A 23,770-nucleotide genomic window follows, 5' to 3' on the forward strand; every position below is an offset into this window, starting at 1 on the left:
GTTAAAAAAAAAATAAAAAAACCAATTTACGGACAATCGTAGGCTAAAAAAGGCTCTTAAGAAACAAGTTTAATCTGTAAAAAAACGGGCAAAGGCGATTGATTTAAACATACATACATATGGTCACGTCTATATATTACTTGCGGGGTAAACAGAGCCAACAGTCTTGAAAAAACTGAATGGCCACGTTCAGCTACAGATAGAATTGAGATTCAAATAGCGACAGGTTGCTAGCCCATCGCCTAAAAAAGAATCCAAAGTTTGTAAGCCTATCCCTTACTCGCCTTTTACGATTCCATGGGAAAGAGATAGAGTGGTCCTATTCTTTTTTGTATTGGTGCCGGGAACCACACGGCACTTGTGTGTGGTATTAATTTAAAATTATAAACTATCGTCCGCCCTCAGATTCACTTATGTTTTATTCCGATGTATTAACATATTATTTATTGTCCCGGTCGCATTCTCACCACTCTGGAGAAGAGCCCGGGTATGCCTTTGACCATGGATCCTGGATTGGGTGAGTCAGGTGTTCACACGAAGCGACTCCCGTCTGACCTCCGCAACCTTTGCAGGGGAACCTAGCCCATATTATGCATGAATGTGCAGGTTTCCTTAACTTACATAACTTCGAAAATTGTCATTCGTACAAGGCTGAGGTGGGATTTGAACCTGTGTCCTTTTTTTTCTACGCGTATTTTTAACCGGGCACCTTTCCTCGACAACTATATATGTACTTTACGCGTGGAATAGTTATTTTGGTCATCATTGAAGCCCTCAAGGATGAATAATTTTCCCACTTTTTTTCACAGTTTCCATTATTTCTTTGCTCCTAATAGTTGCAGCGTGATGTTATATAGCCTAAAGCCTTCCTCGATAAATGGTCTATTCAACGCAAAAATAATTTTTCAATTCGAACCAGTAGTTTCTGAGTTTTGCGCGTTCAAACAAACAAACAAACTCTTCAGCTTTATACCATTAGTATAGATTACCATAAAAATGTTAATCATTTCACTAACCCTGTCTTAGTTGTTCTTACAAAAGAGTCGGTGGTCAAACAAACAAACAAACTCTTCAGCTTCATAATATTAGTATAGATATAACAATATTTAGCTATTACTTAGTATATTTTTTGTTACATACATACATACATATGTTCACGTCTATATCCCTTGCGGGGTAGACAGAGCCAACAGTCTTGAAAGGACTGAATGGCCACGTTCAGTTATTTGGCTTAATGATAGAATTGAGATTCAAATATTGACAGGTTGCTAGCCCATCGCCTAAAAAAGAATCCCAAGTTTGTAAGCCTATCCTTTTTTGTTCCCAGTATAAACCATGGTACCGTCGGTGCGCGAGTTCTACAAAGGAAAACGGATTTTTGTGACCGGGGGCACTGGCTTCCTAGGGAAGGTAAGTAGAGTTCTTTATCACAGATCTTCCCTTTTGCATAACATTCTCAACCCTCTGGAGAGCCCGGGGCCCGCTTTTGACTATGATCCAAGATTGAGTAAAGGTTTGAACTCCTCTATATTTATATATTTATTTATTCTGCTACAAATGAGGCAGAAAACCTCAAAAGGCGCAAATATGTAGGTATCGGTAATACCTATACTTTTGAACCTTTTGGGGTAGAAACTCTGGGACCGTGGGGCCCATCTATTTATATATTTAGGTATCTCGTGACCAGAGAGCTGGAAATTATCTAGCTTAGAGAATCAGCATTGCCATTCAAATTGGCAATGCTGCCAGCCTTCCATGCTATGCAAAGACTGTACAATTTGTAAATTAAATTTTAGTTTGTAGTCATCTTTTTTCTTTCTTTTTATAAGTAGTTTTAGTTTTAATTTGATTTAATTGTATCTAATCTATTTTATAATAAATTTATAATAAATATATGGAATGGCACACAAAATTATTTGGTTAACTTTTAATTTATTCAAAGATTCAATACACGATATACGAATAATACGATAACCATGGGAAAGAGATGGAGTGGTCCTATTGTTTTCTCTATTGGCGCCGGGAACAATTCAGAAAATGTGTTCTTCGTACTTCAAAACCCTGGTCCTGTCTTGCAGGCGCTCATAGAGAAGATTCTCCGGAGCTGTCCTGACGTGGAGGTGGTATACCTGCTGCTGCGACAGAAGAAGGGTGTAAGCAGTGATGACAGACTCAAGGAACTGTGCAACAATAAGGTGAGATAGAATAGAATTATGTTAATTCGCGTTGCATTCTCAAATAATACAGGTATTAAAGCGTTAAGGAGTATGATGGGTGTGAAATTGAGTGACCAGATAAGGAACAGCGTGATAAGGGAATGTTGTGATGTGAAAGAAGATGTAGTTACAGGAATAGAAATGGGTATGTTGAGATGGTTCGGTCATGTGGAGAGGATGAATGAAAGCTGGTTGACTAAGCAGATATACAAGGAGAGTGTGGAGGGAAAGGTCGGAGTGGGAAGACCTAGACGACCGTATCTTGATCAAATTAAGGACGTCCTGGTGAAGGGTCAGGTCAAAAGTACCCGAAACCGCCGAGCTTGCATGAAGAGAGTTATGAATGTGGATGAAGCGAAGGGAGTATGCAGAGATCGTGGCAAGTGGAAAGAGGTAGTCTGTGCCTAGCCCTCCGGGAGAGGCGTGATTTTATGTATGTATGTATTAAACTCGCACCTAACGTACCTTTATTATATCTCGGACGTGTCGAATCATGTCGCAATGATCCGTAAAGGCTGAACACCAGCCGGCTACTGCTCCGACTGCAAGCAGAATGTTCTTCTATCGCCAAGTTGTTAACACGCCAACTACTTTCACACACACTCACACGATCATTTGTAATTGTAACATGATTCGAAATGTCTGAGATAAAAAAAAGCAAACCATAGTGCAGGTGCCGTGTGGTTCCCGGCACCAATACAAAAAAAGAATAGGGCCACTCCATCTCTTTCCCATGGATGTCGTAAAAGGCGACTAAGGGATGGGCTTACAAACTTGGGATTCTTTTTTAGGCGATTGGCTGGCAACCTGTCACTATTTATATCTCAATTCTATCATTAAGCCAAATAGCTGAACGTGGCCATTCAGTTTTTTCAAGACTGTTGGCTCAGTCTACCCCGCAAGGGATATAGACGTGACCACATGTATGTATCGAGTAGGTAAAATTAAATTACTATGCATATGGCATGTGGAAAAACGTAGTCTCTGTCTACCCCTCCGACAGAGGCGTGATTCTAAGTGTGTATTTTCCTTCCACAGGTGTTCGACGTATTGAGAGAACAGAATCCTGCCGCCTTCAAGAAACTAAGGCTGATCGCGGGAGACATCCTGGAGGCGCGCCTGGGACTCTCTCCTGATGATGAGAAGGAACTTCGGGAGAAGTGCCACATTGTGTTCCATAGCGCCGCTTGCGTCAGGTATTGATTGATTATTTATCGTGGAGAAATGCCTGCGATCCCATGATGCCCTCGAAATGGCAAGAAGTACGCACGGAGGGGTTTTAGTGGGTAGGCTGGTATACTAGGTGCCGGGAGTCTCATACTCTCCCGGTTGAAGACCCGGGGGGTTATCCGTAAAAAGGATTTCCCCTAGGATAACAAAAAAGTGCCGTGTGGTTCCCGGCACCAATACAAAAAAGAATAGGACCACTCCATCTCTTTCCCGTGGATGTCGTAAAAGGCGACTAAGGGATAAGCTAACAAACTTGGGATTCTTTTTTAGGCGAGGGGCTAGCAACCTGTCACTATTGGAATCTCGATTCTATCATTAAGCCAAATAGCTGAATGTGGCCATTCAGTCTTTTCAAGACTGTTGGCTCTGTCTACCCCGCAAGGGATATAGACGTGACCATGTGTATGTGTATGTGTGTATAACAAAAAAAAGGTATTGATCTTTCACTTACAACGTACCCATCCACACTCATTCATACTGGGATAAACGGGAGTCTCCAAATAAATAAATATATACGGGACAAGGGATAGGCTTACAAACTTGGGATTCTTTTTTAGGCGATGGGCTAGCAACCTGTCACTATTTGAATCTCAATTCTATCACTAAGCCAAATAGCTGAACGTGGCCATTCAGTCTTTTTCAAGGCTGTTGGCTCTGTCTACCCCACAAGGGATATAGACGTGACCATATGTATGTATGTATGTACGGGACAAAGTACACAGATTGAGTTAGCCTCGAAGTAAGTTCGAGACTTGTGTTACGAGATACTAGCTCAACGATGCTATATTTTATAATTAATACTTAATATTTAGATAAACATCCAAGAGCCATTCCAATCAGAGAAAGTTCGTTTCTCATCATGCCCTGGCCGGGATTTGAACCCGGGACCTCCGGTGTCACAGACAAGCGCACTACCGCTGCGTCACAGAGGCCGCCAAAAGACTGTAAGGCCACGTTCAGTCTGTCTGGAATACTGATGGAATTGAGATTCAAATAATGACAGGTCGTTAGCCCAATATATATAATAATATATATGCCGTGTGGTTCCCGGCACCATTAGAAAAAAAAAGTGGGACCACTCTATCTGTTTTCCACGGATGTCGTGAAAGGCGACTAAGGGATAGGCTTATAAACTTGACATTCTTCATTTAGACGATAGGCTAGCAACCTGTCACTATTTGAATCTCAATTCTATCACTAAGCCAAACAGCTGAGCGTGGCCTATCAGTCTTTTCAAGATTGGTGGCTCTGTCTACCCCGCTAGGGATATAGACGTGATTATATGTATGTATGTATGTACGCAAGTTCAACGCCTTAAAGAAGAATATCAAGTTTATTAGCCATTCCCTTGATTGACTTTTACCGCACAGGAGAAGCAGCCGGCACTAATTTTTGGACTAGATGAGTTTGCCACCCACAATGTTCATATTTCACCAGATTTGACCAGAAACTGAAAGACGCTGTGCACATGAACACCACAGGGACGCTGAGGGTGCTGGAGCTGGCTGAGACCATGGAGAAGCTGGAGGTAATAAAGCGCAGGTTCAAATTCTACTGGAACCATCTTTTATGGTTGGATGATCTGTGGTCATTTGTAGAGGAATGGACAAAGAAAGTATTCTTCTCTACGTTCATTACTGAAGAATGAAGAAAGATGTCTGGCGATCCCGACTCCACCGAATTCTGGTAGAAGTGTTGGCCCCAGAAAGCCTGGCTTGGCGCCGCGAAAGGTGATATGCGAGCCAATGGTCTTAAAATTGAAGAATGCGGGCCCCAGGCTCTGAAGCTTTAAGGTAGAGGATGCCAATTGGGAATACGCCAAGATGAGAGAGAGGTGGAGATGATGGAAAGGGATGTCATGAAAGAAGAAGATGAGGCTCAGCAGTGGGACGTAATAGCTAGAAAACATACATACATACATATGGTCACGTCTATATCCCTTGCGGGGTAGACAGAGCCAACAGTATTGAAAAGACTGAATGGCCACGTTCAGCTATTTGGCTTAATGATTGAATTGAGATTTAAATAGTGACAGGTTGCTAGCCCATCGCCTATCTCTTAGTCGCCTTTTACGACATCCATGGGAAAGAGATGGAGTGGTTCTATTCTTTTTTGTATTGGTGCCGGGAACCACACGGCACAGCTAGAAAAAAAAGCCATAAATAAAATGAATCTTAGTCATAATCAGACTTTCCCTCTCCGAAGAGGTAACATACATACATAAAATCACGCTTCATTCCCGAAGGGTTAGGGAGAGACTACCTCTTTCCACTTGCCACGATCTCTGCATACTTCCTTCGCTTGATCCACGTTCATAACTCTCTTCATGAAGAGGTAACATTGAAAACTCTTCATCATTTCAGGTATTCGTCCACCTCTCAACAGCATACTGCCGCTGTCACCTCGAGGTCCTGGAAGAGAAGTCTTACCCAGCCGTCCACAACCCTCGCCGCATCCTCGACCTGGTGGAGTGGATGGACGATGAGACCCAGGCGTATTTGGAACCCAAGTGAGTCTGTGTGTCAATATACATCACTCATCTTAGCAATCAACTGTGTGGTTCCCGGCACCAGTACAAAAAACAATAGGACCAATCCATCTCTTTCACATGGATGTCGTAAAAGGCGACTAAGGGATAGGGCTTACAAACTTGGGATTCTTTTTTAGGCGATAGGCTTAGGATAACTTGTCACTATTTGAAACTCAATTCTATCATTAAGCCAAATAGCTGAACTTGGCCTTTTAGTCTTTTCAAGACTATTGGCTCAGTCTACACCGCAAGGGATATAGCCGTGACCATATGTATGTAAGGAGAATAAGTTACACTTACAATGAAAAAAAAAACATCGTGAGTAAACATACCCCCACTCTGCAACTGGAAACCGGTGAAACCTTCGATTTTTCAGACTGATATCTTCAGAGCCAAACACGTACTCTTACACGAAAGCTATCACCGAGGAGCTGGTGGAGGAATACCAGGAGAAGTTCCCCATAGCCATCGCCAGACCTTCCATTGGTAAGTTCTTAATTTTTTTATTAAAATTTGAATCTCTGTTCTGTCGTAAGCCAAACAGCTGAACGTGGCTTGTCAGTCTTTTTTCAAGACTGTGTATGTACATACATATGTATATTCACGTCTATATCCCACGCGAAGTAGACAGAGCCAACAGTCTTAAGAAGACTGATTGGCCACGTTCAGCTGTTTGGCTTAATGGTACAATTGAAGAAAAGAATTGAAGAAGTGAAAAAAAATTTATTGGTGCCAGGAACCACACGGCACTTATTGCCATAAATGTTGTAAAAGGCGACTAACGACAGGCTTACAAACTTGGGATTCTTTTTTAGGCGATGGGCTAGCAACCTGTCACTTTTTGAATCTCAATTCTACAACTAAGCCAAATAGCAGAACGTAGCCATTCAGTCTTTTCAAGACTGTTGGCTCTGTCTACCCCGCAGGGGATATAGACGTGACCATATGTATGTATGTATGTACACAAAATCACGCCTCTTTCCCGGAGGGGTACGCAGAGACTACCTACTACTCTTTCCACTTGCCACGATCCCTGCACACTTCCCTCGCTTCATCCACATTCATACATACATACATATAATCACGTCTATATCCCTTGCGGGGTAGACAGAGCCTACAGTCTTGTAAAGACTGATAGGCCAAGTTCAGCTATTTGGCTTTAAGATATGATTGATCATTCATTCATACATCACATGCATCTGAATGTTATATCGTTTTTCAGTGATAGCGGCGTGGAAGGAGCCCATCCCAGGCTGGGTGGATAACATGAATGGACCCACTGGCCTTCTGATCGGCAGCGGAAAAGGTACACCTTCTTGCTGTACCTAGGTACCTAATAGCCGAGCAGTTGAGAAGTATAATCCTAAACTATACATACATATAGTCACGTCTATATCCCTCGCGGGGCAGACAGAGCCAACGGTCTCGAAAAGACTAGGTAATAGGTCACGCTCAGCTGTTTGGCCAACATTCTTGAAAAGACTGATAGGACACGTTCAGCTTTTAGGCTTGATGATAGAATTGAGATTAAAATAGTGACAGGTTGCTAGCCCATCGCCTAAAAGAAGAATCCCGAGTTTATAAGCCTATCCCTTACTCGTTTTTTACGACATCCACGGGAAAGAGATGGATGGAGTCCTATTCTTTTTTCAATTGTTGCTGGGAATCACACGGCACGCATTAATCATGATATTTGCCTTTTCAGCGTTTTAGTACTTATTGTAGTAAGATAAGAATAGTACCACTCCATCTCGTTCCCACGGATGTCGTAAAAGGCGACTAAGGGATAGGCTTAGAAACTCGGGATTCTTCTTTTAGGCGATGTGCTAGCAACCTGTCACTATTTGCATCTCAATTCCATCATCAAGCCAAACAGCTGAACGTGGCCCATCAGTCTTTTCAAGACTGTTAGCTCTGCCTAACCCGTAAGGGATAAAGACGTGATCATATGTAAGCATGTATGTAGTAAGATTTAAATGCTTATCGTTCCAGGTGTGATCCGAAGCATGCATTGTGAACCCTCGTATACCACGGATGTTCTTCCCGTGGACGTCACCGTGAATGGCTGTCTGCTTATAGCATACGCCACGGCACTTGACAAGTTAGACATACATCTTCTTATAGAATAGAATAGAATAGATTTATTTTCAAAATTGGGATACAAGGTATCACTTATTGACGTCACATCACTTAAATCTAATTATAACTACTGCCGCTTCCAAAGCGCATGTGTAGAAGAAGCGGCGGAACAAACTACACTGCTGCATTTTCATCGGACGTCAATGTACAAATATAGATCACTTAAATCTAAATCATGGACGAATACACATTGTCTAAATTAAAAAAAATATGAATGAATGTAGAACTAGTTATTAGTAATAAGTAAATAGTAATTATGTAAATATAAAATTCTCGTGTCACAATGTTTGTCTCCTTACTCCTCCGAAACGGCTTTACCGATTTTAACCAAATTTCGCATGCATATTCAGTAGGTCTGAGAATCGGCTAACATTCTAATTTTCATACACCTAAGTGTTAAAGGTTGTCCACCCTTAACATTTTTTTTAAACTCGAAATTACGTTAATATATTTATATGGCAAAACAACATTTGCCGGGACAGCTAGTATACATATATAATCACGTCTATATCCCTTGCTGGGTACAGAGCTAACAGACTTGAAAAGACTGATGACAATTTTACATTACATGCATTCATATGGTCACGTCTGTATTAAAAAAACTGATAAGTGTCTTAACAATTTGATTAATTAATGTTGTTGCCGATGAGAAAATTATCACAAAAATTTCATTAATACATATATACGCTTGTCTATATCCTTTGCGGGGTAGACAGAGCCAACAGTCTTGAAAAGACTGAAAGGCCACGTTCAGCTATTTGGCTTAATGATAGAATCGAGATTCAAATAGTGACAGGTTGCTAGCCCATCGCCTGAAAAAGAATCCTAAGTTTGTAAGCCCTATCCCTTAGTCGCCTTTTACGACATCCATGGGAAAGAGATGGAGTGGTCCTATTCTTTTTTGTATAGGTACCGGGAACCACACGGCACTGACACTTTTAGCTGTATAAAAACAGTGACAGGTTGCTAGCCTGCCGCGGGCAAAATGGATCCCTTATACAGGATTGCAGGCTTTACAATGCAATGTTACACAAAATATAATATAACAAAACATTACTCTAGAAAGGCTTCAATCATCAATGTCAATATCTATACTTACTAATATTATAAAGCTGAAGAGTTTGTTTGAACACGCTAATCTCTGGAACCAGTAGTTCGAATTGAGAAATTCTTTTTGCGTTGAATAGACCATTTATCGAGAAAGGCTTTAAGCTATACAACATCACGCTGCAACTAAAGCAAAGAAATAATGGAAAATGTAAAAAAATCGACGAAAATTATTCATCCTTGAGGGCTATAATGATGCCTAAAATAACTATTCCACGCGGACAAAGTCGCGGACGCAACTAGTCGTCAATAAATATTCAATGCAATGTTGTAAATTTGTATTAATTGGTTCGCGTGCAAACTGCACTAATTATAAAACTCGTTTCATAACGTTACGCGATTTATCGGCTTATAACTTTGATGCACGCGCCATTTTGACGCAATATTTAACTGATGTTATTATCACTTTTCATCATCTACCTGTCTCTGTCCAGGCTGCGTCCTGATGAGAAGACCAGGAGTTTGTTCATTAACGTTCACAAATTATTTTTCATTTTTTGTACCCGCGACTTCGTCCGCGTGGAATTGTTATTTTGGGCATCATTTGTTTTTGCGAACAGCCTCCTGTTATTTAAACAAACAAACAAACAGACAGACAGGCAGACAGACAGACAGACAGACAGACGGACAGACAGTTCGATTCCTTAGTCGCCTTCTTTCTTAAGTCGATGATGTTAGACTTCTAAATAACAGAAGTCAATTTCTTTTTTTTTTATTTTCAGGCCAAAGAAAGCAGTGTTCTACAACGTTACTCTGTCAGAAGTCATCAAAATTACGTGGGGGGAAATCATTGAACTAGGTCAGTACTAAGTAATTAAATATAAGTTGTATCCTAACTAGACTTTTGTCTAGTTAAGTAGAAGGTTGCGGAGGTCATATGGGAGTCGCTTCGTGTCTCACCTGACTCACACAAACCAAGATCCGTGGTCAAAGGCATACCCCAAACTCCTCCAGAAGCCAAAAGATATGACAATTATTAAGTGATATAGAAATCACTACATAGTATAAAACAAAGTCGCTATTTTAGTCTATTTGTCTGTATGCTTAAATCTTTAAAATTACGCAACGGATTTTGATGCGGTTTTTTGTAACAGGTAGAGTGATTCAAGAGGAAGGTTTTTATGTATAATTTTTTTCCGAATTTTGCACCCGTGCGAAGCCGGCGCGGGTCGCTACTGTCCTATAATAATGAAAAAAAAAATAACTTGAATTTCGTCCTCAGGCAGGAAATGGCTGGCGATCTACCCCCACACGCTGGCGCTGTGGCACCCCGGGGGCACCATCAAGTCCTACTACTTCCAACATCGAGTGTGCGTGTTCCTCTACCACCTCATACCGGCCTATGTGGTGGACGGTCTGCTGTTTCTGCTGGGAAAGAAGACTTTGTGAGTTTTTGTTTGTTTATTCTTTACTAGGTTATAATATTGTACAGCTGTTTTTATATGTTCCTCAGTTATTTTTCGACTCCTATGTCCTTGGTCTAATTTACGACATCGCAATTTTACTATCAGCTAGATTATCTTGTCGGCCTCTGTGGCGCAGCGGTAGTGCGCTTGTCTGTCTCACCGGAGGTCCCGGGTTCGAATCCCGACCAGGGCATGATGAGAAACGAATTTTCTCTGATTGGCCTGGGTCTTGGATGTTTATCTATATACGTATTTATTATAAAATATAGTATCGTTGAGTTAGTATCTCGTAACACAAGTTTCGAACTTACTTCGAGGCTAACTCAATCTGTGTAATTTGTCCCGTATATATTTATTTATTATTATTTATTTACTAGCGACCCGCCCCGGCTTCGCACGGGTGCAAAATTATAAATGTTATTATTATACATAAAAACCTTCCTCTTGAATCACTCTACCTGTTACAAAAAACCGCATCAAAATCCGTTGCGTAATTTGAAAGATTTAAGCATACAGACAAACAGACTAAAATAGCGACTTTGTTTTATACTATGTAGTGAATTTTTTGTAGGATTTTGAAGTACGATGGATACATTATCCGTATGGTTCCCGGCACCAATAGAGAAAACAATAGGGCCACTCCATCTTTTTCCCATGGTTATCGTGAAAACCGGCTAAGAGATAGGCTTATATACTTGGGATTCTTCTTTAAGGCGATAGGCTAACAACCTGTCACTATTTGAATCTCAATTCCGTTAATAAGCAATAGAGCTGAAGGTGGCCTTTCAGTCTTTTCAGTCAACCACGCAAGGAATACAGACGTGATTACATACATACATATAATCACGTCTATATCCCTTGCGGGGTAGACAGAGCCAACAGTCTTGTAATGACTGATAGGCCACGTTCAGGTATTTGGTTCAATGATAGAATTGAGATTCAAATAGTGACAGGTTGCTAGCCCATCGCCTAAAAAAAGAATCCCAAGTTTATAAAGATGCCATAGATGTCGTAAAAGGCGACTAAGGGGAAGGCCGTTAGTACGAGATGGAATGGTCCTATTCTTTTTTCTAATGGTGCCGGGAACCACACGGCACTTTAAAATATTAATACTGATAAATTTATAATTGTAATGAATATATCATCGTTTCAGTTTGGTGAATGCTCAGAAGCGAATCAGTCACGGCTTGAACGTGCTGCAGTTCTACACGACGAAAGAATGGCATTTCGTCAACACCAATTTCAGATCTCTTCGGAACCGCATCAGCAAGGTAATCGCCATTTTTGAGTTAGTAAATCAACGTATTTCATATTACATACATACATATGGTCACGTCTATATCCCTTGCGTGGTAGAGCCACCAGTCTTGAAGAGACTGAAATGGCCACGCTCAGCTATTGTGGCTTAATGATAGAATTCAGATTTCTTTATTTTGCGTTGAATAGACCATTTATCGAGAAAGGCTTTAGGCTATATAACATCACGCTGCAACAATTAGTAGCAAAGAAACAATGGAATATGTGAAAAAAACTGGGGGAATTATTCATCCTTCAATGATGCCCAAAATAACTATTCTACGCGGACGAAGTGGAGGCCACAGCTAGTGTAAAACAAAACTTTGAGATATTTAACCGACGATTTGAAGTGAGACTTTCTTCTCCTGCAGGAAGACGACGAGATATTCTTCACGGACGTGTCTCCCCTGGACTGCGAGGACTACCTGAAGAACTACATCCTGGGCGCCAGATATTACGTCTGCAAAGAAGACCCGTCGACGTTGCCCAAAGCCAGGAAACTGTACAGAATGTATGTAATGTATTTATACAGTTATCGTGTGGTTCCCGGCACCAATACAGAAAAGAATAGGACCACTCCATCTCTTCCCCATGGATGTCGTAAAAAGCGACTAAGGGATAGGCTTGCAAACTTGGGATTCTTTTTTTGGCGTTAGGCTAGCAACCTGTCACTATTCGAATCTCAATCCTATCATTAAGCCAAATACCTGAACGTGGTCATTCAGTCTTTTCAACACTATTGGCTCTGTCTACCCCGCAAGGGACATAGACGTGACCATATGTATGTATGTATGTATTTATACAGTGCCGTGTGGTACACATCACTTCCCATATGTCCACAGATATTATCTTAGTTTTTGGACTATTTCCTTAGTCGCCTTTTACGACAGCCATAGTAAATAGATGGGGTGATATTAATTCTGAAGTGACAAGAATACATACATAAAATCACGCCTCTTTCCCGGAGGGGTAGGCAGAGACTACCTCTTTCCACTTGCCACGATCTCTGCATACTTCCTTCGCTTCATCCACATTCATAACTCTCTTCATGCAAGCTCGGCGGTTTCGGGTACTCTTGACCTGACCCTTTGCCAGGACGTCCTTAATTTGATCAAGATACGTTCGTATAGGTCTTCCCAATCCGACCTTTCCCTCCACACTCACACAGTGACAAGAATCACATTGCAGTTTCTCATTATGCGTGTATTTATTAAAATGAATGACCTAATGTTATAATTATTATTATTTTTACTTCCACAGTCGCTTCCTTGTGGACCAGATCTTCCGTCTTCTCTTCTACGTTCTAGTCTTCTGGGTGCTGTATTCCTACAGGGACTTGTTCGTGTCTTCGGTGGAGAAGCTGGACTCAGCTCTCAAGAGCCTCACACCAATTAATGTGAAAGCTGAAGAAGTTTGTGAAGTGCCCAGCGATACGTTATAATATTGTATAGCTGTTTTTATATGCTGCCGTGGTATAACTAAAATGCCGTTATCTGACATCAGGATTTACACCTTTTTTACCAGTAAAACATACATACATACATACATATGATCACGTCTATATCCCTTGCGGGGTAGACAGAGCCAACAGTCTTGAAAAGACTGAATGGCCACGTTCAGCTATTTGGCTTAATGATAGAACCGAGATTCAAATAGTGACAGGTTGCTAGCCCATCGCCTAAAAGAGGAATCCTAAGTTTATAAGCCTATCCCTTAGTCGCCTTTTACGACATCCATGGGAAAGAGATGGAGTGGTCCTATTCTTTTTTGTAATAGTGCCGGGAACAACACGGAACCAGTAAAATAAGAATAAATAATCACTTTCGATCTGTATATACGATTTTTTGGTACCTTTAAGTCATAAATAGGCGTTCTCATTGATGAATGGCATCAGTTTAAATTTTTACCGCAGTTTTTGACGTTTCACTTAGAACAAGGATTTGGCAGATAACGGCATTTTAGTTATACCAGGGCAGTATGTTCTTCAGTTATTTTTCGACTCCTATGCTTTGGGGTCCTTGGTCTTATTTACGACATCCTCAATTTTACTATCAGCTAGATTATCTTGTCGGCCTCTGTGGCGCAGCGGTAGTGCGCTTGTCTGTGTCACCGGAGGTTCGGTTCGAATCCCGACCAGGGCGTGATGAGAAACGAACTTTCTCTGATTGTCCTGGGTCTTGGATGTTTATCTATATAAGTATTTATTATAAAATAAAGTATCGTTGAGTTAGTATCTCGTAACACAAGTCTCGAACTTACTTCGAGGCTGACTCAATATTTGTGTCTCGTATATAGATATTTATTTATTTATATCATTAGTAATGGATTTCCGGGAGATGGCTAGTTGTTTAACGACTTACACCCCGTAATTTGATGCTTTATATACCTAGTACCATTGTTGAATGAATTTACCAAAGTGTTTTGTAAACTTTAGTAGGAAGATACCTAATTTTTCATTTTCTTTTTTATTGTTAAGGAAAACTGAAAATCACTTTTTGTTCTAGCCACAGAAACTGTCCTTTTTACTACACATCATAACATATAATCACGTCTATATCCCCTACGGGGCAGACAGAGCCAACAGTTGTCAAAAGACTGAAAGGCCACGTTCAGCTGCTTGGATTAATGGTAGAATTGTGATTCAAATAGTGGCAGGTTGCTAGCCCATCGCCTCAAAAGGTATCCCAATTATATAAGCCTATACCTTAGTCGCTTTTTACGACATCCATGAGAAAGTGATGGAGTCCTATTATTTTTTCTAAAAGCCGGGAACCACTCGGTTTTTACTTTTTATGTGCAAATGAATTATTTTTACCTATAATTAAGACTTCGATTTGTAAAATATGTTTTTAATTGAAGTTAACTTCCGATTTATTTTGCGTGTTAAAGGTTACAGTTAGTGTAAATAAATACTAAATAGGTATACCTAAATACATTTAGATGTTAAATGTAATTTTTAAGGTTGTGGTCGGTTGTGTTATTAATAAAAATGAAACTCAGTGTATCGTTTTTAAACGAATTTGTTTTATCCTTTTGGTACCCTTATAAAGATAGATTCTCTATCGTATATTTATTTATTTATTTTAAACTTTATTTCATAAAAATGTGCAAAGGGCGGACTTAATGCCGTTTGGCATTCTCTACCAGTCAGTCTCTGCCAGCTGACCAAACAGAAAAACTTTCAGTTGGTGGTGTGATATATTGCGTACCTACCTAAACTTTAATCAAATGACCCATCGCCAAAAACATATTCCGAGTTTATTGCCTTTACCTTAAATGAGTTTTTCAATCTGTGTGGGAAGAGAAGCAACTGGATATCATTATGATGGATCAAAAAGATTATGATGATGATGATTACCTAGGATGAGTAGAAGAATATTGTGAAAAAAGTAGGGAAGCTTTCTGTAGAGATCTTGTCAAGTAAAAATTCATAGTTTCTGATTCCCTGTTGATAACAATATTAAATTAAGTATGAGTAAAAGGTGGTGCCATATATTTGGTTTCAACTACCGCTCTTTATCTTACACAGAGCACAAAACGCGCGACAGGCAACGCGTTGCATATACACTTTGCTTAAAAATAATAATTAAAAGTCACATGTCAGCTGTCACCATATCACATGTTCATTCGGAGTTTTCATTCATTTCATTCGTTCGACCGACAAATACGATCTGTCAAAAAATAATAGTCCGAAAAGAATCTATTGTGAATTTATTGAAATATTTTATTTTATTTCTACAATAAACAATGTCTGACAACAAAGAAGTGGCTAAAAAGGATGTTGATCCCGAATTGGATGACTTATTAGACAGTAAGTACAAGGTTTCTAATCATTACTCGTAATATGATATGTTACACAACCTAACCTCGATAAGTCAATGAAAAGCAATTTTCTTAAAACTTCTTCTTTAAACTTTTATTGTTACCGTTGTGACTTCAATAATTAAAAATTTCTGATATCAAAATTAAGTAGTTCAATTTATATATTGTGTGTAGTTTTCAATTAGATGCCGATGAAATAGTTTTGTAAGTCTCAAAGTAGCTATTTTTACTTCAATTAACGAATTAATTGTAATGAAAGTTATTATAAAATGAAACTGATATAACTATCTGAAGCTCTGATATTGTATTTGAAGACTGGTACAATTTCTACAACTGCTTATTAGTTCACAAAGCATACATTTTATCCATGTAAGTTTAGTAATTAAATTACCCAAAGATATTTTCACCTGACCTATAAACTATGACGATATTACATTTTCTATATGTCCTCAACCAGGTGCCCTCCAAGACATGACGAAAAAGGAGACACCAGAGGAACCGAAGCCCGAGGGCTCTGGCGAGGTGACGCAGAACCTGTGGAGCGAGGAGTTCATCAAGGAGGCAGCCGCACAATTTGAGAGCAACATGGCTGCTATACTAGGCAGTTTTAATGGTGTCCCAGGTATCAAAAGATCATACATACTTAGTATATCAGGTTTATATCCCTTACATGGTACACAGAGCCAACAGTCTTGACAAGACCAAAAGCTACATATACCTATAGCTTTATGACGGTTTTTTTTTTTGGGACAAGTTACACAGATTGAGTTAGCCTTGAAGTAAATTCGAGACTTGTGTTATGAGATACTAACGCAACGATACTATATTATATATTTTATAATAAATACTTATATAGATAAACATCCAAGACCCAGGCCAATCAGAAAAAGTTATTTTCTCATATCATGCCCTGGCCGGGATTCGGACCCGGAACCTCCGGTGTCACAGACAAGCATACTGCCGCTGCGCCACCGAGGCCGTCAATTGAGATTCAAATAGTGACTGGTTGCTAGCCTGTCACCTGACAAATCCCAAGTAATACACCTTTCCCTTGACTGACTTTTACAATTTGCACGGGCAGAGAAGCAACCTATACACACACTATCAGACCATCCTCCATAGCATGGCACGTGCCACGCCATTTTTATCATGTGAAGAACTATCGCTGTCCCTTTTCACATTCTAATAAACAGCAACAGTTTTTACATACATATAATCACGTCTATATACCCTGCGGGGTAGACAGAGTCAACAATCTTGACATGACTGATTGGCCACATTCAGCTTTTTGACTTGATGATAGAATTGGTATTTATATAGTGACAGGTTGCTAGCCCATTGCCTAAAAGAAGAATCCCAAGTTTATAAACCTATCCCTTAGTTGCCTTTTACGATATCCCTGGGAAATAGATGGAGTGGTCCTATTCTTTATTTTATAGGTGCCGGGAACCACACGGCATGATAGTTTTACACGCGATAAAAACAACTGGCAACTTGAGAGCTATAAAAGATACTTGCATAGTTATTAGGTACCGTACTAATAATGAAAAATTTTTCATTTTGCAGAAGACCAAATATCGCAAGAGCAGATAGCTCAGACCTTTTCTAAAATGGCAGGTGAGTTTAGCAATGTGTTCAAAAATGTATAAGTTCAACATTGTTTGTACTTTTGTTTACCTATGTTTCTTAGATAATACATTACTGAAGAAATTTTGTCAATTGACACCCTATATAGTTGTTATAAATTTAATATGACACTAGCTGTGCCTGTGACTTCGCGTGGAATAGTTATTTTGGGCATCATTGAAGCATGTATATGTATAGAATATATCTTTCCACTTGCCATGGTCTCTGTGTTCTTTCGCTTCATTCAAATTCATAACTCTCTTCATGCAAGCTATGCGGCTTCGGGTAATCTTGACCTGACCTTACGTCTTAAATAAGTCCGCGTGCAATATTTTATTTTTGTATGTGTTCTTTTATATTTTGTATTATCTATACTAATATTATAAATCTGAAGAGTTTGTTTGTTTGAACGCGCTAATCTCAGGAACTACTGGTTCGAATTGAAAAATTCTTTTTGCGTCGAATTTATCATTTATCGAGGAAGGCTTTAGGCTATATAACATCACGCTGCAACTATAAGGAGCAAAGAAATAATGAGAAAGTTAAAAAAAAGACGAGAAAAATTATTAATCGTTGAGAATTATTCACCCTTGAGGGCTTCTATGATGCCCAATATAACTATTCCACGCGGACGAAATCGCGGGCACAGCTAGTGAATAAATAAAATCAAAATACTGTACTAGTATAGGAAATCTGTTTCAGACGATTTTAAAATAATTTCCTACCCACAGAGGCGGCCGCACAAGTCCTAAAGCCGTCGGGGGCGGAGGCCGACGCGGCCAGCGCCGACCCCAACGCGCAGGAGAAAATTGACGAGGTCAGTGCTTAGTGCCGTGTGGTTCCCGACACTTTAAGAATAGTACCAATCCATCTCTTTCAAATGGATGGCGTAAAGGGCGACTAAGGGGTAGGCTAATAAACATGGGATTCATTTTGTAGGCGATGGGCTAGCAACCTGTTTTAATGTCAATTCTATTATTAAGTATCTGAACGTGGCATTTCAGTGTTTTCGAGACTGATGTATGCGTGCTAGTAATGCAAATGGATAAATTCAATCCTATGATTTGCAATATTTCTTTCTTTCATTACTATGTACTGTATCTTGTAGTCTCTGCCTACCCGTCCGGGAAAGAGGCGTGATTTTATGTATGTGTGTATGTTGTAACTGTGTAAAATTTCTGTTTGCACTAATGATATTATTACAAACAAACAAACATATAATTGTTACAGGTATCAGCGGCCATATCCCAAACGCTACAGAACTTGAACACCAACACGGAGTCGCTGCAGACACCGTTCTCGGACCAGGACCTGGCCAACATGTTTGGCAACTTCAATCTGTCTGAAGGCGGACAGGTGAGAAACTTAGGTTGAGAAATGTTTCTCACTAATTAAAAAAAAAACGAAGAACATTTAAAACATACGATAAATAAAAAGAAGAATAGTACCACTCCATCTCTTTCCCATTAATGTCGTAAAAGGCGACTAAGGGATAAGCTTACAAACTTGGGAGTAGCCAACCAAATAACCGATCGTGGCCATTCAGTCTTTTCAAGACTGTTGGCTCTGTCTACCCCGCAAGGGATATAGACGTGACCATAATGTATGTATGTATGTACACAGTATTGGCAAATAAATTTGTCTTATCTAATGAATCTGTAACAGGACGGCAACATGTTCGTCCCGTTCATGCAAGGCATGATGCAGTCACTCCTCTCCAAAGAGGTTCTGTACCCCTCGCTGAAGGAGCTAGTGGACAAGTACCCCGCCTGGCTCCGGGACAACAAGGGGAAGATCGACCAGAGCGAGTATGACAGGTGGGTGTTTGATTATTTTTGGGAATTAAATTCCCGTGTGCCGTGTGGTTCCCGGCACCAATACAAAAAAGAATAGGACCACTCCATCTCTTTCCCATGGATGTCGTAAAATGCGACTAAGGGATAGGCTTACAAACTTGGGATTCTTTTTTAGGCGATGGGCTAGCAACCTGTCACTATTTGAATCTCAATTCTATCATTAAGCCAAATAGCTGAACGTGGCCATTCAGTCTTTTCGACTGTTGGCTCTGTCTACCCCGCAAGGGATATAGACGTGACCATATGTATGTATGTATTAAATTCCATGTAAAGTTACAAAAAAAAAAATCTAAATAATAGGCTATTTGACTGTATTAAAAATATACAATTCTTTTATGCCATCAGTCTTAATATTATTTTTTTGGAGCGATTTGTAATAACGCGATATAAAAATATTGCATTATTTAAACAAAATCCGTCTCAGAAAATTAGGATTTTATATGCAGCTGTCACGTGACTAAAAACGAACGTGATTGGCTATTTCTATTATGACGTCAATTATCCATAAACAGACTGTGGATCGCACCGTTCCTTAGTGTTCGCTATTATTTTTCAAGATTTTATGATGTTTGATCGCTCAGGATTACTCAGATAACATACTTAGGTATTTAATAATGGAAACCAATTCCGCGAAAGCTGACAGTCGAAACCTACCAAAAGTGGACGCAATAATGGTTGGAAGAAGAAATCTGAATTGTCTTCTTCAAAGACAATCCAGATTTCTATGCTGCCGAACTGAGGAATGTGAAAACATCAATGTAAATATATCTTGGTAACCACTGATCGTAGATCATGATCTGAAACCACTTCTTGCGAATATTCAAATCCATCGGCATAGAAAAAAATAGTTTCGTAGGAGATTTTATTGTTGTATTAGTGCATTGAGGCACTGCACAACATTTATAGGAACTCATTTTAATAATTTTCACACATATGACGTGGCACAAGTTAAATAAAACAAGAGAAAATCAAAACTTTTCGAAACACCAACAAGCTTTGTATGATATTTACACGAAATTTACGTCACTGCATGCCATGGCCGCCATATTGCTAAAAGTCGCGTTTTGGCGGCATATTTAAATATTGCATTTTCTTTTTCGATTTTTTAATAAAATAGCTGTAATAAAGGCAGAAAAGTATTTTTGTAGGGCTCCCTATAAACAAATAAATACCCTAAGATAGTTTTTAGAACTTTGTCAAATAGCCTATTAAAAACATAATATCTAGATCAAATTAAGGACGACCTGGTGAAGGGTCAGGTCGAGAGTACCCGAAACCGCCGAGCTTGCATGAAGAGAGTTATGAATGTGGATGAAGCGAAGGAAGTTTTATAATAAATAGGTACTTATATAGATAAACATCCAAACAATTTTTTGCAAACAATTATTGAAAACTCGCTGCGCCCGCGCCTTCGTCCGCGTGGAATAGTTATTTTGGGCACGCAGATGAATTATTTACCCCGTTTTTTTTTCAAATTTTCCATTATTTATTCGCTCCTAATAGTTGCTGCGTGATGTTATATAGCCTAAATCCTTCCTCGATAAATGGTCTATTCAACACAAAAATATTTTTTCAATTCGAACCAGTAGTTCTGAGATTAGCGCGTTCAAACAAACAAACTCTTCAGCTTTATAATATTAGTATAGATAAATTAAAGGAAATAAATATTCTATTATAGTCTTAAGTAATTTGTCATCAGATTCGAACAACAACAAGAGCTGATGAAGCAGGTGTGCGCCGAGTTGGAGCCGGAACAGGACTCGGACTCGGAGGAAGTCAAGCGGAGTCGCTTCGAGAGAGTTCTCAACATGATGCAGAGGGTATGTTACAACTACTGGAGGGTAGACAGAGACAGCAGTCTTGAATAGAATAGATTTATTTTCAAAATTGGATACAAGGTATCACTTATTGACGTCACATAACTTAAATCTAACTATAACTACTGCCGCTGCCAAAGCGCATGTGTGGAAGAAGCGGCGGAACAAACTACACTGCAGCATTTTCATCGGACGTCAATATACAAATATAGATCTCTTAAATCTAAATCTTTAACTAATGCACGTTGTCTACATTAAAAAACATGAATGAATGTAGAACTAGTATACTAGAAAGTGATAGGCCATGTTCAGCTGTTTGGCTTGATGATAGGATTGAGATTCGAATAGTGACAGGTTGCTAGAACATCGCCTAAAAGAGGAATCTCAAGTTCATAAGTTAGTAACCGAACCGGCTTGCATTAAGAGAGTTATGAATGTGGATGAAGCGAGAGAAGTATGCAAGTGGTATGATGTAGTATCTGCCCATACCTCCCGGAAAGAGGCGTAATTTAATGTACCTATGTGTAAATTTTTAATTGACAGATGCAAGACCTAGGGCAGCCTCCGACAGAATTAGTGGGCGACATCGGCGCCCCGCCGCAGGGCTTCGCCCCGCCTGTCGGGCAGGACGCCTCACAGTGTGCCGTCATGTAGTCCACGCGCGGTACAACGGGAGTGAACAACATTGTCGGATATTGACTTTGATGGTTTTGTGCGTCGTCAGACAGTTTTTGGAAACAAATTCGGGTGTTACGAAGCGCTTCGTATAAACTTCGTAAGACTTCGTGGTACTTCGTAAGGCTTCGTGATAGGGCTTTTAGTATTTTGACATAGTGAGAGCCTTGTTAAACTTGTAAATTAAACTTCGTAAGACTTCGTAATGAGGTTGTGAATGATTTTAAAGAGTTTGAAATATTTTGTACTACGTATCACTTAAAAAAAAATTCTAAAATGTTTCAATGCATTTATTGAAGTTACTCAGTGCTTCGTAATTCCCTGAAAACTTCGGCGACAAAGGAAACTAACGAAATTCGCGTCAAAAATGGTGCTTTGATGACTGTTATAGTATTTAAAATCGCGCGAACTATTGACTTATGAATATGAAGCTTATACCACGAGTGATAAGTGTCAAAATTGTTTATCGACACTATATGTTGTTTTCTTTTTATAGGTTTACGTATACATTTATGTATTTTGTTTATATTTATTCATTTTCTTACGTAGTGGCGTGTTCTTGTAACGAGAGATTTAAAACAATAATAAATACTGAAGTAAATTTGTCTGTTGACACACTTTTACTATACATACATATAATTACTGAACTGTTTATGTTTATAAAGATTTAGTTCGATCTCAATCTTATGTTGAAATAATCACAAAATATAATTGTTTTTATTCGAGTTAGTAGTGCATTTATTTCGTGTTCAATTTGAGGCTCTGTTTGGTCAGTCATGTGCAAAGACGTAGTGTTGTTTGTAAAGATATAAGCGTGACTAATAATGAGTATGAAATAGGAAGTAATTTCTTCGAAAAAAATAAAGGTAAAAAATAAACTTCGTCGAAACATAATATGTCGTAAAAAAATTATACATTTTTATTATTGAACAATAGAAATAAACAAATTATGTATAATGTAAACAAAATGACAAACAAATTTCGAGTATTGAAAATAATAAAATTAAATTGTATAAATTATTAATAAATCATAGTATATTTCGTTACGTAACTATTTAAAAGTAACTAAACAAAAATCGAGAATTTACCTCTCAACAGAAAACAAATTATGTGGTTCTGTTTACATACATTATATTTAAACTTAGTCGGGTGAAAATTATAAAATAATAATTGTATTAATGGTGAATGGTTTGGGAATGGGTTGTTGTGCCAAAGAATAAGAAAATAATGTGAAGCAAAGGTTTTATTAGACATACAGCCACATCACGTGTGAAAAAAACAGCTGTAGAAGCAGGACCTTAGGCTTTATGGCAGAGGGTGAAACTATTTAGCGGCATTGTGCACTTTATGTATGTTATGGATTTTAAAAAATGTTCATCTTCCGTCAGGACACGTGACCTGATCGAATTTCTTAAGACTGCGCAGGGCGCTTGTGCGTAACTTAAAAAATGTTACGCAACCCGTTTTTTTTTTCAATCTATTACTAGAATCACTAAATTTTAATGTGCACTCAAGCTTACGAGCCATTTTCATGGCAAAAAAATTCAAGGGTTTCAAAAGATTCGCTATGTAAAGTTTTTTTACGAAGGTTCTATTTTTCTGACAGGCTCTTTAACCATTTAATGTCACAATTTGTAAATTAAAAAACAGCTTCCTATTGACAATGTAAATTCGAAGGATAATAAATTGATGTGTATAGAAAAAATAAAAGTATTCAAGATGGCACAAATTAAACAATTTATTTATATTGTCATTTAATTTTATCGTGTTTAATTTATTAGTCGTTTAGTTCAGTTGTTTAATAAAACTTGTAAAGATTTTGTGAGATTTTTCTTTTTGTCCCTTATAACAAACAAATTGTTATAAATTGCTTCTTTATTTTTAATATACATTTATAATAGCGTATAATTAATTAGATATGACATTCAAACGTAAACAATACAAGTTACAACGCAGAAAATAATATGAAATGTAAGTAGCTTAAATCATTACACTCACTTTCTTTGGGTAGTTGTATGTATAAAAATAGAACCGAAAGCCAAACCCACAA

General features: G+C 38.8%; 2 protein-coding genes across 2 annotated transcripts; both read left to right on the top strand.

The window, feature by feature from the left end:
- Positions 1-1,335: 1,335 nt before the first annotated feature.
- LOC106136552 (putative fatty acyl-CoA reductase CG5065) lies at positions 1,336-13,447 on the top strand. The gene is made up of 13 exons (XM_060952999.1): positions 1,336-1,410; positions 2,079-2,195; positions 3,255-3,412; positions 4,884-4,974; positions 5,810-5,955; positions 6,353-6,462; positions 7,199-7,282; positions 7,969-8,077; positions 9,945-10,021; positions 10,445-10,607; positions 11,782-11,899; positions 12,296-12,435; positions 13,185-13,447. The coding sequence occupies exons 1-13, from the start codon at positions 1,336-1,338 to the stop codon at positions 13,363-13,365; spliced, it is 1,569 nt and encodes a 522-aa protein (XP_060808982.1). The 3' UTR covers positions 13,366-13,447.
- Positions 13,448-15,556: 2,109 nt separating this feature from the next.
- Positions 15,557-23,540, top strand: LOC106136545 (peroxisomal biogenesis factor 19). The gene is made up of 8 exons (XM_013337125.2): positions 15,557-15,735; positions 16,204-16,368; positions 17,313-17,363; positions 18,104-18,189; positions 18,603-18,728; positions 19,038-19,189; positions 20,928-21,048; positions 21,589-23,540. The coding sequence occupies exons 1-8, from the start codon at positions 15,672-15,674 to the stop codon at positions 21,697-21,699; spliced, it is 876 nt and encodes a 291-aa protein (XP_013192579.1). The 5' UTR covers positions 15,557-15,671; the 3' UTR covers positions 21,700-23,540.
- Positions 23,541-23,770: the final 230 nt, after the last annotated feature.

Source organism: Amyelois transitella, chromosome 30 (assembly GCF_032362555.1).
Source record: "Amyelois transitella isolate CPQ chromosome 30, ilAmyTran1.1, whole genome shotgun sequence".
Classification (NCBI taxonomy): domain Eukaryota; kingdom Metazoa; phylum Arthropoda; class Insecta; order Lepidoptera; family Pyralidae; genus Amyelois; species Amyelois transitella.

What these genes read in the sequence shown, in the direction of transcription:
- LOC106136552 (XM_060952999.1), top strand. Translation starts at nt 1,336, where the DNA reads ATGGTACCGTCGGTGCGCGAGTTCTACAAAGGAAAACGGATTTTTGTG. An exon ending in GCACTGGCTTCCTAGGGAAG is followed by an intron (nt 1,411 to 2,078) that starts GTAAGTAGAGTT and finishes CCTGTCTTGCAG; the next exon opens with GCGCTCATAGAGAAGATTCT. An exon ending in TCTGATCGGCAGCGGAAAAG is followed by an intron (nt 7,283 to 7,968) that starts GTACACCTTCTT and finishes TTATCGTTCCAG; the next exon opens with GTGTGATCCGAAGCATGCAT.
- LOC106136545 (XM_013337125.2), top strand. Translation starts at nt 15,672, where the DNA reads ATGTCTGACAACAAAGAAGTGGCTAAAAAGGATGTTGATCCCGAATTG. An exon ending in GACCTTTTCTAAAATGGCAG is followed by an intron (nt 17,364 to 18,103) that starts GTGAGTTTAGCA and finishes TCCTACCCACAG; the next exon opens with AGGCGGCCGCACAAGTCCTA. An exon ending in ATCTGTCTGAAGGCGGACAG is followed by an intron (nt 18,729 to 19,037) that starts GTGAGAAACTTA and finishes AATCTGTAACAG; the next exon opens with GACGGCAACATGTTCGTCCC.